The sequence below is a fragment of the Oratosquilla oratoria genome, chromosome 13 (genome assembly GCF_046742065.1).
Source record: "Oratosquilla oratoria isolate Oo_2021 chromosome 13, ASM4674206v1, whole genome shotgun sequence".
Lineage (NCBI taxonomy): Eukaryota > Metazoa > Arthropoda > Malacostraca > Stomatopoda > Squillidae > Oratosquilla > Oratosquilla oratoria.
Window position 1 is genome coordinate 66948836 of NC_134789.1, and position 15000 is coordinate 66963835.

General features: G+C 41.4%; 2 protein-coding genes across 2 annotated transcripts; both read right to left on the minus strand.

The window, feature by feature from the left end:
* Positions 1-686: 686 nt before the first annotated feature.
* LOC143032466 (cuticle protein 7-like) lies at positions 687-1992 on the minus strand. The gene is made up of 4 exons (XM_076197298.1): positions 1851-1992; positions 1380-1442; positions 1088-1230; positions 687-936 (listed from the first exon to the last, which is right to left on the minus strand). Exons 1-4 carry the CDS (start codon positions 1860-1862, stop codon positions 870-872), a joined length of 285 nt encoding a protein of 94 aa, XP_076053413.1. The 5' UTR covers positions 1863-1992; the 3' UTR covers positions 687-869.
* Positions 1993-7809: 5817 nt separating this feature from the next.
* Positions 7810-9202, minus strand: LOC143032465 (cuticle protein 7-like). The gene is made up of 4 exons (XM_076197297.1): positions 9074-9202; positions 8899-8961; positions 8613-8755; positions 7810-8021 (listed from the first exon to the last, which is right to left on the minus strand). The coding sequence occupies exons 1-4, from the start codon at positions 9083-9085 to the stop codon at positions 7955-7957; spliced, it is 285 nt and encodes a 94-aa protein (XP_076053412.1). The 5' UTR covers positions 9086-9202; the 3' UTR covers positions 7810-7954.
* Between the last annotated feature and the right edge of the window lie 5798 nt (positions 9203-15000).

The window sequence follows — 15000 nt, forward strand, 5'->3', positions numbered from 1 at the left end:
CTTGATCTTTTCTCCATTCTTTCCTGATTTTCTGTAAATCTTCCTCTCCTATATTTCCTCCAATTTGTCTCTGTCGTTGTTTTTATTTGTTCATTAGCCTTTCTTTTTTTAAGGTCACACTATTAGTGGTATTTTTGTTTTTCATCCTATCGTTTTCACTTTTTACCTCAATTAGTTCTCTTTTTAATTCACTTACCTCATTATCTATTTCAGCATTATTTTTCTTAAAATCATTCACTTCCCTGTTTATTTTGAGATACTCTATCTTTAGTTCCACAATATATTGATTCCATATACTCTTCCTAGATATCATTTCCATTTCCGTAGTGGCAGCCGGGAACTCTACCAAATGCGCCACGAGGTGTGTGTGTGTGTGTGTGTGTGTGTGTGTGTGTGTGTGTGTGTGTGTGTGTGTGTGTGTGTGTGTGTGTGTGTGTGTGTGTGTGTGTGTGTGTGTGTGTGTGTGTGTGTGTGTGTGTGTGTGTGTAGTTATAATCATGGAAGTGCGTTTTTTCATGTGTGTATATGTGTGAATATGCATCCATATGAATGCTGCATATATATTTCTATGTATGTAAATAATATATGCATGGCCACATGATTTTTTTTTCTTTCTTTCTTTCTTTCTTCTTTAAGATATTATGACACATGTCAGGAATATTAAAAAATTCTATAAGAATAATCATGTATTTACAATAACCCTTAATCGAATTCATGGAAACATAATGTTTCGATTTTTTTGAAGTAACACACTTTCTTCATCTGTTGTGCTGGTCATGCATTCCGCATGAAGGTCACATTTTACTTTTTGTGTCTGGTTGTCCAAGTTCCAGGAATGGCTGTGGATTTTATTCAGTGTCTAAGTGACCTTAGGCCTCGTGGAGTGGAACTCCGTCGAGTGTGGCTGCTGCGATGAAGCCGCCGTCACCATCCACTCTGTTGGAGGAAATGGATGAGGAAAGGAAGAGTTATTTGAAAGCGATTGGAACTTTTAAGGCAAGACTGTGGCAAAAAAATCAGTTCGAAGTCCAGTTAGAGGTTTGGCGAAGTTCTTTCAGAACCTTTACCTAGCTGTTGGGGTACTTACGTGTAGGAGACGACGAGTTCCTTGCCGTCGGGGAGGAGTACCCTGTAGGAGCCCTGGGTGTTGTCGCCTTCACGGGCTTCGTTGTGGCCAAAGTTGTTACCGCTCTCGGCGTCCTGGACGTTGTACTCGAAGTTGTAGCTCGCCTGAAACGAATCACAACAACATACAGGTCACCTTAACGTACAAGCAGAGCGAAGAGGTTTCGTTTTTCTTTGACATCAGAACGAGAGAACGTTTCGTTTTCGTGATGCAGGCTGAGGAGGAGGTATAAGGACGAGATGCTACTACTCACGGGAGGGAAACTCTCCTGGGGCTTGGCGAGGGCGACGGCGGCGAGGGCCAGGAGGAGCACCAACTGAAGGAAGGAAAAGAACAATTGTTACACACATTATATTTCTCTAGACACTGGTCTGCGTATCGTGGAAGAGTTGTTTATTTTTGAATACTTGTGGTCAGATCGCCTGTAAGGATTTATCTACTAACCACAAAAGGATGTATGTGTATATATGTATATATATATATATATATATGTGTGTGTGTGTGTGTGTGTGTGTGTGTGTGTGTGTGTGTGTGTGTGTGTGTGTGTGTGTGTGTGTGTGTGTGTGTGTGTGTGTGTGTGTGTGTGTGTGTGTGTGTGTGTGTGTGTGTGTGTGTGTGTGTGTGTGTGTGTGTGTGTGTGTGTGTGTGTGTGTGTGTGTGTGTGTGTGTGTGTGTGTGTGTGTGTGTGTGTGTGTGTGTGTATAAACCGGATTTTTTTCTATACCTTGTAGTCCATGTTAGAGATGCTGAAAGGTTTCCCTCAGGCGACAGTGGTGTACCGGTGGAAGTGATGCTGGACTCCCCGAACCTCCCGGCTTATATGAAGCGATGTGGCCAAACCGGACTCTCAAGGCTGACAGGAGCATCTTCACCGTTTGCATCCTTGTTTGACAGGCCGACCTCCCAAGGCAGACCCTCATGAGGACCCAGGCCTATAAGTGCATATGTGTCTTATATGCATGCATGTGCACATGTACAGTATACGTGGTATATGTGTATATGTCTATGTCTGTCTCTAGTTATATGTTTAGGTATAAGTATACGTACTTGTATCTACATGTATGTGTATATATATGTACATGTGTATGCATGTATATGTATATGTATATGCATATGTATATGTATATGCATATGTATATGTATATGTATATGTATATGTATATGTATATGTATATGTATATGTATATGCATATGTGTATGTGTATGTGTATGTGTATGTGTATATGTATATGTATATGTATATGTATATGTATATGTATATGTATATGTATATGTATATGTATATGTATATGTATATGTACATGTATATGTATATATATATGCATATATGAATGTTTATATACATACATATGTTTATATTTGTTGAGACATTTTGACAAGTTAAAGTGGGTCAGATGAGGAAAGACTGGAGTCTTAATCTAAGATTTATTCTTGACTAGTTTCGCTACATTTTTTTTTCAAAAGAATAGTGCTACAGTGGAAATCTATCTCATACATTACTAGCAAAATTATAACAGGAAAAATAATTAATTACAATGGAATGGTAGTGGTAATGATGAACAACAATAATTAGGGGATTTAGTGGACAAAAACCATTATAATGACAAATACGATTCATAGAAGGTTACTACTATAGTAGGGAGAAAGTATCAAAAATCGAAGTGACTATCTTTGTAAACATTCTAGAACAAACTCCCCCTGAGGACAAAATTACCCTTCTAGTAATGTAGCACAATTCTTTTGAGAAAGCTTGTGACGACACTAGTCAAGAATAAAACTCGGATTAAGACTCCAGTCTTTTCTCTTCCCACCCACTTCATATGAGTGGGTGGGAAAACGAACGAAGCGCGATGCCACAAGGAACAACAAAGGTGTCGATTCCTTACGCGAATGGAGATTCTGAGATTATGACAAAACTGCTTCGGAGAGATGGGGTGAATGTGGCACATAAACCAAACAATACCTTGCACGGTGCTCTCATGAAGAACTCCTGACTTCGATTATGACAAAACTGCTTCGGAGAGATGGGGTCCATGTGGCACATAAACCAAACAATACCTTGCACGGTGCTCTCATGAAGAATCGAGAATACAAGGAGGCCAAGCAAGGGCAGTCTACGAGGTGGGGTGTATGGACTGCAACGCGCACTACGTTGGAGAGACAAGGAAAAAAGCTGTCCGCGAGACTGAAAGACCAAAGAGCAAGTAACAGGAGGGACCAGAATTCGTCGATATTCAAACTATGTGGTAAAAAATTGTGGTCAAAATGAAGGTTATTTTTGGATTCAGGAGATCAATTTCCTATAGGAATGACCTTTATTTCCTGAACACCAAAAACCTTGTAGACCAGTGTTATCATTTATTTTATATTATTTGTTTTTGTTTTGTTATCATTTGTCTGTTTGATTTTCATTTATTATTAGTTATATGTCAATTTATTATTATTTACTATTTACCTGTTTGTTTATTATCTAACTATACCTATGCATTTATTTATTTATTTTATTTGTTATTTACATTATTATATTTTTTATTTATTATTTTATTATTATGATTTTTTTCGCATCCGACCTAGATATGGACTAAAAGATCTCCTGTCGGCATGATCCGCCTTTGTAATCCTTTGTATCAGCGTGAGTTTCGTTGGCAGGGCGCAGATGTTTTGTACAAAAACAACGAGAAGGGTAGCAGACTGTTTTTGGAAACATGGGCTAGCGTTGAAAACAGCATGAACAGATCCGCCACACTTAACCCCATTTTCAGAGGGGCACGGGAAAGGATGAGCGAAACAGACACCCGACAGCAGGCGAGAACCAAGGAAAATTTATGACCAAGAGCAGGAGAGGGACTTTTCATCCACACCCACGCCAGGACAAAAACCCACACATTTGGTCACTTGAGTAACTGTGACGAGAGAATGAGAGTAGCCTGTGAGGTGACCTCGCCAAGTGTATCATATGTATTGCTTTTTTTGTATATAAAGGAGGATTAACTGCCATTCCATTGTAAACACTGTGGACGATCCCCGGACAGGTCCGAAACGTCGGATTAGATTACCCGTTTCTGAGTCCGATGCTTTTTACTTTTCCCATTATACATATGCATATATATATATATATATATATATATATATATATATATATATATATATAAACACGCTCGCACACACACACACACACACACACACACACATATATATATATATATATATATATATATATATATATATATATATATATATATATATATATTGGTTGCCACGCGTTCCACTGACTGGGAACCTACAGCCTACAGTAGATGGTAACAGTCTTTGAACTCTCCATAGCATAAGCATAAATGTATCTGCATATCAATTGAAGTCTAACCTTCCATCCCTTCACCTCACACGCAATACATGATACTCATCAAATCTCCCACCTAAAAAGGACCAGAAGGGGTGGGAGGAGAATGATTACTTCTCCCCCACACTTCTCCACACACACTCTCCGCCCCACATACACATCATCTTGTACTCACCGTCTTCTTCGGTGTTGTATGACTAGTAACCGTTACATTACCTAGTCCGGTTTTTGTGATCTCCTTTCTCCCGTCCTGATAGCCAAGTCGTAATCCCAGCTGCTTCTGCCCCTCACTCCTTCTCCTTCTCCTCCCTCCTTCCATGTCCTCTCCCAACTCCTCCTCCTCCTCCTCCTCCTCCTCCTCCTCCTCCTCCTCTTTCCTTTCCACTTCGTGTGACCTCTTGTTGACACCTTCAGTACGAGATTTCACTCTGAGCTGAATGAAATCAACCGCCGTTAACCAGAAGTATATACTGTATGAGTATATATATAATTATATATATATACATATATATATACATACATATATTCATATATATATATATATATATATATGTATATACATATATATATACATTTAATATATGTATATAATATATGTATATACACATATATATATATGTATAAATATATATGTATATACACATATATATATATATATATATATATATATATATATATATATTCTGTTAAATATCACAGCATATTTAGCGTTGGTGATCTTTTTCTTTAGACTTTCTTCTCTAGATGTTGAAAGCCTATTCTCTAATGTTCCCACAGAAGAAACTATACAGATCATCCCAGAGAACGTTTTCAACAATAAAATTTGCCCCCACCAAAGATACCTCGTCTTGTATTTGAGAACGTACAACAGTTATGTACTAAAGAAGTACCCTTTAGATGCCCTTCAGGAAGAATATATTTCCAGATTGATGGCGTTGCCATGTTGAAAACCACGTCCTCGATAATTTAGATCGGAAACCTAAAATGTATTTTATATATGTAGACGACATTTTCGTCGATGTAGAAAAAGAAGAACAAATGGAATGTCTTAAGAAGAAAATGGAAGAAAACTCCTACCTACATTTCACCGTGGAAAAGAGCGTTAACCATAAAATACCATTTTTAGATGTGTGTATGGATGGTTCAGAGGGTGCATTCACCACAAGTGTTTATAGAAAACCCAGTAACTCCGGAAGCTGTTTAAACGGGTTGAGTAAGTGTCCTCCAAAATATAAAATCAGTGTGATACGAGCTTTTAATTTTTTTTCTAATTGGCTCCTTCTCCACCAAGAACTAAATAGGGTTAAGCAAGTTTAACTAAAAATGGGTTTGCAATGGAAGATATCGATAAAGAAGTCAAGAATAATATAAAAAAAAAGCCAACACCAACACTAGTCATGATGAATTGTAAACCCCAAAAACAAGAAAATAAATGTAATGTGATCAAAAACAAGACGGCACCAACAGCACAAAAATTGAAACAAAGTAATGTTGTGTAATAGTACTTATGTAATTTAAACAATGACGGTGCACTTTGCAATGAGGAGTATATTGGTCACACAACACAAATATTATCACAAAGGCTTACATACCACATGCAAAACGGGGCCATAATATCACACATCCCAAAAACACACAACACCAAAATATCACAGGATTAACTGAACACAAACACAATAATAATATCCAAGGACAACGACAAAAGAAAACTTGAGTGTTTAAAAGCAGTACCGATAAGAAATAATATGCCAATCATTAATAGTCAACAAAATACGTGTGGTCATATTGCATATGTGGGAGCTCTGATGTTCGGCTCTGAGTCTGAGATAGGGAGGTCCTGTTTGAATGGATTAGGTTGAGTTGTTGATGGTAGTGACCCTTGAGAGACTCCGTTGCATAGCCTTCTGGGGGTTGTTATGAGGTAGTCCTCTATAGGCACAAAGTTTACAACAAAGTTTTCGACCACTGTTTGACATTGCTGTGCTTTCCATTTTTATTTTTACAGGATATGTCTTGGAACTGTGTCAAACGCTTTATTCATATCTATTGCCATGATTACTGTCATGTCATCTGGTGCTTGTTTGGTGCAGCCTTCTTATATTTGCTGGGTGAGATTTGTGAGCTGCTTGTTGGTGGAGTAGCCTTCCTCTTGGTGGGATTTACCGTGCATTTTCTGGAAAAAGGCGAGGTTGCTTCTGAGTCGAGGTTTATCTTGTATTTTTATTATTATCATTGTTATGTTTTATCATTACTTACTTTTTTGTAGTAGCAATAGAGATCAGTCTCCAGTGATAAAAGAATGATGCTTGACTTCGGTATATTCAATATATATATATATATATATATATATATATATATATATATATATATATATATGTATATATATATATAATATATGCGTATGTATATTCATATGCATATGTACAGTATATGTATATGTATATGTATATGTATATGTATATGTATATGTATATGTATATGTATATGTATATGTATATGTATATGTATATGTATATGTACATGTACATGTATATGTATATATATGTATATGTATATGTATATGTATATGTATATGTATATGTATATGTATATGTATATGTATATGTATATGTATATGTATATGTATATGTATATGTATATGTATAGTCTACATATTCCTCCGTTGAATTTTTCTCCAGTTGGGGTTGTAGTGATATCAGTCCCAAATAGTAAGGCCGGCCACACACGTGCAGTTTAAACTGACAGTTACAACTGTTCAGTTATAACTGTCAGTTGAAAATGCACGTGTGTGGGTATCTCAGTGATACTGAGATACCCACACACGTGCAGTTTCAACTAACAGTTATAACTGAACAGTTGTAACTGTCAGTTTAAACTGTACGTGTATGGACGGCCTAAGAAAAGTATTTAGGGATTATAGGAGACTAGTAAGACGGATCTAATATCCTCTTCATACCAAAAGTGCTTGTATGTAAATTACTTTATATATTTCTTTTATATATGTATGTTTCTCTCTCTCTCTCTCTCTCTCTCTCTCTCTCTCTCTCTCTCTCTCTCTCTCTCTCTCTCTCTCTCTCTCTCTCTCTCTCTCTCTCTCTCTCTCTCTCTCTCTCTCTCTCTCTCTCTCTCTCTCTCTCTCTCTCTCTCTCTCTCTCTCTCTCTCTCTCTCTCTCTCTCTCTCTCTCTCTCTCTCTCTCTCTCTCTCTCTCTCTCTCTCTCTCTCTCTCTCTCTCTCTCTCTCTCTCTCTCTCTCTCTCTCTCTCTCTCTCTCTCTCTCTCTCTCCCTCCCTCTCTGATGCCATTACCCTGGTAAATATCGTAGAAGGATCATTCAAACAGTATATTACTAAATACATGTATTTAGAATTCAAAACCTGGATTCATGTTTTTGCTGTCGAATCAAGAAGAGTATTGCTCCATACATATGAAGATTTTTTTTTGTGGGAGTAGGGAGGAGTCTGTCCAGAGTTCTCAGAAGAGTAGGGGCTTTACTGCTGGTGAAGAGGAACTCCGTCAATGGTAGCATCAGCTATGAATCCTCCATCTTCGTTGACCCTGAAGAAGGAGAGGAATTACTGAGTTAGACAAGTACCAATGATATTATGATAATCATAACCATACATGGGAGAAATATTTCTACCGCCGTGACTTAATGGTCACGGATCTGGTCTCACCTCTCTAACATGATGAAGGAAGGAAAAGGAAAAACGTCGTACTCCATGGTCTTGAATCATATGATGATGAGTTCTTGAACGATAGTTATAAATCTCCTGGATGAGAGCTCACACACAAACACACACACACACACACACATGCACACACATACACACACATGCATGCATGCATGCATGCACGCATACACACACACACACACACACACATACACCCACGTGCACACACACACACACACACACAAACACACACTATTTAAAAATAATTTAGATAAAATGAGATATGAAGACGGGACACCACGAGCATAGCTCCCCTTCCCGTAAAATGCAACTAGGTAAACACACACATACATACACACCTTCCCCTTGCTCAATGGCGAGATTAATGGGTTCTATAGATATTAGTCTGAAGCCACTTATAACAAAGCCTGGATTATTTATACCAATGAAGGTATAGGTTGGGTTAACGACTTACGTGTAGGAGACGACGAGTTCCTTGCCGTCGGGGAGGAGTACCCTGTAGGAGCCCTGGGTGTTGTCGCCCTCACGGGCCTCGTTGTGGCCGAAGTCGTTCCCGCTCTCTGGGTCCTGGACGCTGTACTCGAAGTTGTAGCTCGCCTGAAACGAATCACAACAACATACGGGTCACCTCAACGTACAAGCAGAGCGAAGAGATTTTGTTTTTCTTTGACACCAGAACGAAAGATCGCGTGATGCAGGCTGAGGAGGAGGTATAAGGACGAGCTGCTGCTACTACTCACGGGAGGGAAATCCTCCTGGGGCTTGGCGAGGGCGACGGCGGCGAGGGCCAGGAGAAGCACCAGCTGAAAGAGATATAGAAACAGCTGGTAATCATAGATACGAAAAGCAGAACTCATGCGGTGCAGGATAGGATACTGCAGATGCTGCAAGAGAGTCCCCCCTGTAACAACAAACCTTGAAGTCCATGTTGATATTGCAATGAGGGAAGATTGCAGGACTCTTCGGGTCTGTTGCAAGTGATGCCTACGTCCGTGCCTGCATGTTTTTATGCATGCCAGTGCCACCTTCCCCACCTACCCCTCCTACTCTTCCTCCTCCTCCCCTTCCTCCTCCTGCTCCTCCTACTCTTTCTCCTCCTCCACCTTCTCCTCCTCCTCCTCCACCTCCTCCTCCTCCTCCTCCTCCTTTTCTTCCTCCACCCCCACCTCTTCCCACTTTTTTATATCCCTCCTATTTCTCCTCCTCTTCGTCCTCTTCCTCTTCCTCCTTCTTCTTTTTCTCCATTTTCTCCTTCTCCTCCTCCTTCTCCTCCTCCTGCTCCTCCTCCTTTTCTTCCTCCACCCCCACCTCCTCTCCCTTCTCTTACTTCTCCTCTTTCTCCTCCTCTTCGTCCTCTTCCTCTTCCTCCTTCTCCTTTTCCTCCATTTCCTTTTCCTCCTCCTCCTCCTACTCCTCCTCTTCTTCTTCCTCCTCTTCCTCCTCTTCTTATTCCTCCTCTTTATCCTCATTTTCTTCTTCCTCCTCTACCTCCTCTTCTTATTCCTCCTTCTCCACCTACTCCTCCCCCTCCCCTTCCTTCTCCAATTTCCTTTTCTCTTCATCCTCCCATTTTTCTTCTTCTTACTCAGCCTCCTCTTCCTCTTCTTCTTCTTCCACCTTCTCCTTTCTTCCTCTTTCTCCTCCTCCTCTTCTTCCTCCACCTCCGCCTCCTCCTTTTCCTCTTCCTCTTCCTTTTCCTCTTCTCCTGTTCTTCCTCTTCCTCTTCCTCTTCCTCTTTCTTTTCCTCCTCCTCTTCTTCTTCCTCCACCTCCACCCCTCCTCCTCCTTTCTTCCTCTTCCTCCTCCTCTTCCTCCTCTCCCTCCTCAATCACCGCCTCCTCCTTTTCCTCTTCCTTTTCCTTTTCCTCTTCTCCTTTTCTTCCTCTTCCTCTTCCCCTTCCTCCTCCTCTTTCTTTTCGCCACCCTTCCCTTCCTCCTCTTCTTATTCCTCCTCTTCTTCTTCCTCCACCTCCACTCCTCCTCCTCTTCTTTCTTCTCTTTTTCTTCTTCTTACTCATCCTCCTCTTCCTCTTCTTTTTCCTCCACTTTCACGTCCTCCTCCTCTTCTTCCTCCCCTTCTTTTTCCTCCTCCTCTTCTTCCTCCGCTTCTTACTCCTTATCCACGTCCTCCTCCTCCTCCTCCTCCTTCTCTTTTTTCCTCCTCTTCTTCCTCTTCCTCTTCCTTTCCTCTTCCTCCTCCTCCTCCTCTTCCTCCTCTTCTTATTCTTCCACTTCCACCTCCTTTTCTTTATCCTCCATCCCACCTCCTCCTCCTCCTCCTCTTCCTCCCTTATCTCTTCCTCTTCCTCTTCTTTTTCTTCCTCTTACTCAACCTACTTTTCCTCCTCCTCCTCCTTCTCCTCCTCCTCCTCCTCCTCCTCCTCCTTTACCTTCTATTATTCCTCCGCTCCGCCTCCTCTTCTTCTTCCTTTTCTCCTGATCTTCCTCCTCCTCTTCCTCTTCCTCTTCCTCTTCCTCCTCCTCCTCTTCTTCTTCTTCTTCCTCTTTCTATTCTCCCTCCTCTTTTCCCCATTGTCCCTCCTCTTTCTTCTTCTTCCTTATTCTGCTATTTGTCCTTTTTTCTCCTCTTCTTCCTCCTTTTCTTTCTCGTTTTTATTCCTATTCCTCTTCTTCTTCTTCCTCCTCTTCTCCTTCTTCTCCTCCATATCCTCTTCCTCTTCGTCCTCTTCCTCTTTTTTACTCATTCTCCTTTTCGTCCTTCTCCTCCTTCTTCTCCTACTCTTGTTCCTCTTTCTCCTTATCCTCTTCCTCCTCCTCTTCTTCCTTTTTTCCGTTTTTTTTCTTATCTTCTTTTTCTTCTTCATAATTCTCCCCCTTATCCTCCTTTACTTCCTCTTCCTCCTCTTCATCTTTCTTTTCTTCCTACCTTTACTCTTCTTAACCCTCCTCTTCCTCCTTATTTCCCTCCTCCTCTTTTCCCTCTTCTTCCTCCTCCTCTTCCTCTTCCTCCTCTTCCTCCTCTTCCTCCTTATATCCCTCCTCCTCTTTTGCCTCTTCTTCCTCCTCCTCCTTCTCCTCTTCCTCCTCTTCCTCCTTATACCACTCCTCCTATTTTGCCTCTTCTTCTTCTTCCTCCTCCTCCTCCTCCTCTTTCTCCTTATATCCCTCCTCCTATTTTGCCTCTTCTTCTTCTTCCTCCTCCTCCTCCTCCTCTTTCTCCTTATATCCCTCCTCCTATTGTGCCTCTTCTTCCTACTCCTCCTCCTCCTCCTCCTCCTCATCCTCCTCTTCCTCCTTATATCCCTCCTCCTATTTTGCCTCTTCTTCTTCCTCCTCCTCCTCCTTTTCCTCTTTCTCCTTATATCCCTCCTCCTATTTTGCCTCTTCTTCTTCCTCCTCCTCCTCCTCCTCCTCCTTTTCCTCCTTATATCACTCCTCCTATTTTGCCTCTTCTTCTTCCTCCTCCTCTTCCTCCTTATATCCCTCCTCCTATTTTGCCTCTTCTTCTTCTTCCTCCTCCTCCTCCTCCTCCTCCTTCTCCTCCTCCTCTTCCTCCTCTTTCTCCTTATATCCCTCCTCCTATTTTGCCTCTTCTTCTTCCTCCTCCTCCTCCTCCTCCTCCTCAAGGCGAGCCGCCGAGGCCGAAAGCCCCGCAACGGGGCCTCGTGTCCTGAATCCTTGCGAAATCGGCCCGGGAAAAAAAGAGGAAGAAGAAGACGAAGAAGAAGAGTAAGAAGAAGAGGCACTTCCCCCCCTCCCCCATTGTCCTCCCTCTCTCACGCATTTCTCATCTCACTGTGGCTGGCCTCAAGGTTAACCTCGGCTCGAAGTTGAGTTCGTCTTGGAATGATTGCCTCCTCCTATTCCTCCTCCTCCTCCTCCTCCTCCTCCTCCTCCTCTTCCTCCTCCTCCTCCTCCTCTTCTTCCTCTGTTGGGTTTCCAGTTTCGGGTCTGCCCATTTCTCCTCCAATTCATTCTCTCTCTCTCTCTCTCTCTCTCTCTCTCTCTCTCTCTCTCTCTCTCTCTCTCTCTCTCTCTCTCTCTCTCTCTCTCTCTCTCTCTCTCTCTCTCTCTCTCTCTCTCTCTCTCTCTCTCTCTCTCTCTCTCTCTCTCTCTCTCTCTCTCTCTCTCTCTCTCTCTCTCTCTCCTCTCTCTCCTCTCTCTCTCTCTCTCTCTCTCTCTCTCTCTCTCTCTCTCTCTCTCTCTCTCTCTCTCTCTCTCTCTCTCTCTCTCTCTCTCTCTCTCTCTCTCTCTCTCTCTCTCTCTCTCGCTCTCTCTCTCGCTCTCTCTCTCTCTCTCTTTCACTTCTTTTTCTTCTTTTGTCTTCTGTTTATTTTTTCCTCTTCTTTTTCTTCCACTTTTACCTTCTTCTTCTTCTTCATTTTCTTTTTTATCTTCTGCTTCTTCTTCCTCTTCTTTTTCTTCTTCTCCTTCTTCTTGTTTGTTTTTCTTCAGTAACCTCTAATAAGCTGTCTTCTGCATCTTCCTTCTGACCAAAGCGAGGCACTACTCCCAACCAGTCGCTCGCGAGCACCTTGAAAGGCAAAACGGTCCTCCAGCAAGTTTAACAATGTCTCATAAACAACCCATTTTACATAAGTTTCATTTCCTGCGCAAATATATATATTTTTTTGCGATTAAGTCTTACTAACACTTACTAAGTCTTGATCATCTATGTAAATGAGAGCTAGCTTATTTAGCTTAGATATACTCTGTCTGATGTTAATTTTATTCAGCTGAAAGCGATCTCGAATGTTTTAACTCCCAACTTAATTCGCTTCTCTAACTCACATTTTGTTAACTCAGAGGTTAACTTTAATCCATCGGAATAATAAAATCGCTTGGCGGCAGCCGGAATATACATACGAATTGCTCTTATCTCAATGTCTCACTTTTTACATCTCTCACATTCTCACGTTCTCAATTTCAAGACGTCTCAAAATCTCACGTTGTCAGTTTGACTCATGCTCTCACGACCTTCTTTTCTAGGCTGTCATGGTCTCACTTTATAGATGTCTCAAGTTCTCACGTTCACATTTTGTAGACACACGCTCTGACATTCTTGTTTTCTAAACTCACGTTCTCACGTTCTCGTTATCTAGACGTCTCACGTTCACATTTTGTAGACATACGCTCTGACGTTCTTGTTTTCTTGACTCACGTTCTCACGTTCTCGTTATCTAGACGTCTCACGTTCACATTTTGTAGACACATACTCTGACGTTCTTGTTTTCTTGACTCACGTTCTCACGTTCTCGTTATCTAGACGTCTCACGTTCACATTTTGTAGACATACTCTGACGTTCTTGTTTTCTTGACTCACGTTCTCACGTTCTCGTTGTCTAGACGTCTCACGTTTACATTTTGTGGACACACGCTCTGACGTTCTTGTTTTCTAGACTCACGTTCTCACGTTCTCGTTATCTAGACGTCTCACGTTCACATTTTGTAGACATACGCTCTGACGTTCTTGTTTTCTTGACTCACGTTCTCACGTTCTCGTTATCTAGACGTCTCACGTTCACATTTTGTAGACATACGCTCTGACGTTCTTGTTTTCTTGACTCACGTTCTCACGTTCTCGTTATCTAGACGTCTCACGTTCACATTTTGTAGACACATACTCTGACGTTCTTGTTTTCTTGACTCACGTTCTCGTTATCTAGACGTCTCACGTTCACATTTTGTAGACACATACTCTGACATTCTTGTTTTCTAGACTCACGTTCTCACGTTCTCGTTATCTAGACGTCTCACGTTCACGTTTTGTAGACACACGCTCTGACGTTCTTGTTTTCTTGACTCACGTTCTCACGTTCTCGTTATCTAGACGTCTCACGTTCACATTTTGTAGACACACACACTCTGACGTTCTTGTTTTCTAAACTCACGTTCTCACGTTCTCGTTATCTAGACGTCTCACGTTCACATTTTGTAGACATACGCTCTGACGTTCTGGTTTTATTGTCTCACGTTCTCACGTTCTCGTTATCTAGACGTCTCACGTTCACAGTTTGTAGACACACACTCTGACGTTCTTTTTTTCTTGACTCACGTTCTCACGTTCTCGTTATCTAGACGTCTCACGTTCACATTTTGTAGACACATACTCTGACGTTCTTGTTTTCTTTACTCACGTTCTCACGTTCTCGTTATCTAGACGTCTCACGTTCACATTTTGTAGACATACGCTCTGACGTTCTTGTTTTCTTGACTCACGTTCTCACGTTCTCGTTATCTAGACGTCTCACGTTCACATTTTGTAGACATACGCTCTGACGTTCTTGTTTTCTTGACTCACGTTCTCACGTTCTCGTTATCTAGACGTCTCACGTTCACATTTTGTAGACACATACTCTGACGTTCTTGTTTTCTTGACTCACGTTCTCACGTTCTCGTTATCTAGACGACTCACGTGCACATTTTGTAGACACATACTCTGACGTTCTTGTTTTCTTGACTCACGTTCTCACGTTCTCGTTATCTAGACGTCTCACGTTCACATTTTGTAGACACATACTCTGACGTTCTTGTTTTCTTGACTCACGTTCTCACGTTCTCGTTATCTAGACGTCTCACGTTCACATTTTGTAGACATACGCTCTGACGTTCTTGTTTTATTGACTCACGTTCTCACGTTCTCGTTATCTAGACGTCTCACGTTCACATTTTGTAGACACATACTCTGACGTTCTTGTTTTCTTGACTCTCACGTTCTCACGTTCTCGTTATCTAGACGTCTCTAGAGAATTCTCTCTTTCTAGACATCTCGCTCTCCATTTTCTCTGATTTGACCCAAAGCCTCGCCCGAGTGACTCATCTACGCGACTCGAAATTTGAATCTTATCAATTGGCAACTCAGCGACTCTGAGAGTCATTGG

Bases quoted from the DNA above. Each gene is read 5' to 3' on its own strand.
- LOC143032466 (XM_076197298.1), bottom strand. The intron at 1,231-1,379 runs GTGAGTAGTAGC...GATTCGTTTCAG, and splicing joins CCCAGGAGAGTTTCCCTCCC to GCGAGCTACAACTTCGAGTA. The intron at 937-1,087 runs GTAAGTACCCCA...TTCCTCCAACAG, and splicing joins GAACTCGTCGTCTCCTACAC to AGTGGATGGTGACGGCGGCT.
- LOC143032465 (XM_076197297.1), bottom strand. The intron at 8,756-8,898 runs GTGAGTAGTAGC...GATTCGTTTCAG, and splicing joins CCCAGGAGGATTTCCCTCCC to GCGAGCTACAACTTCGAGTA. The intron at 8,022-8,612 runs GTAAGTCGTTAA...CTCCTTCTTCAG, and splicing joins GAACTCGTCGTCTCCTACAC to GGTCAACGAAGATGGAGGAT.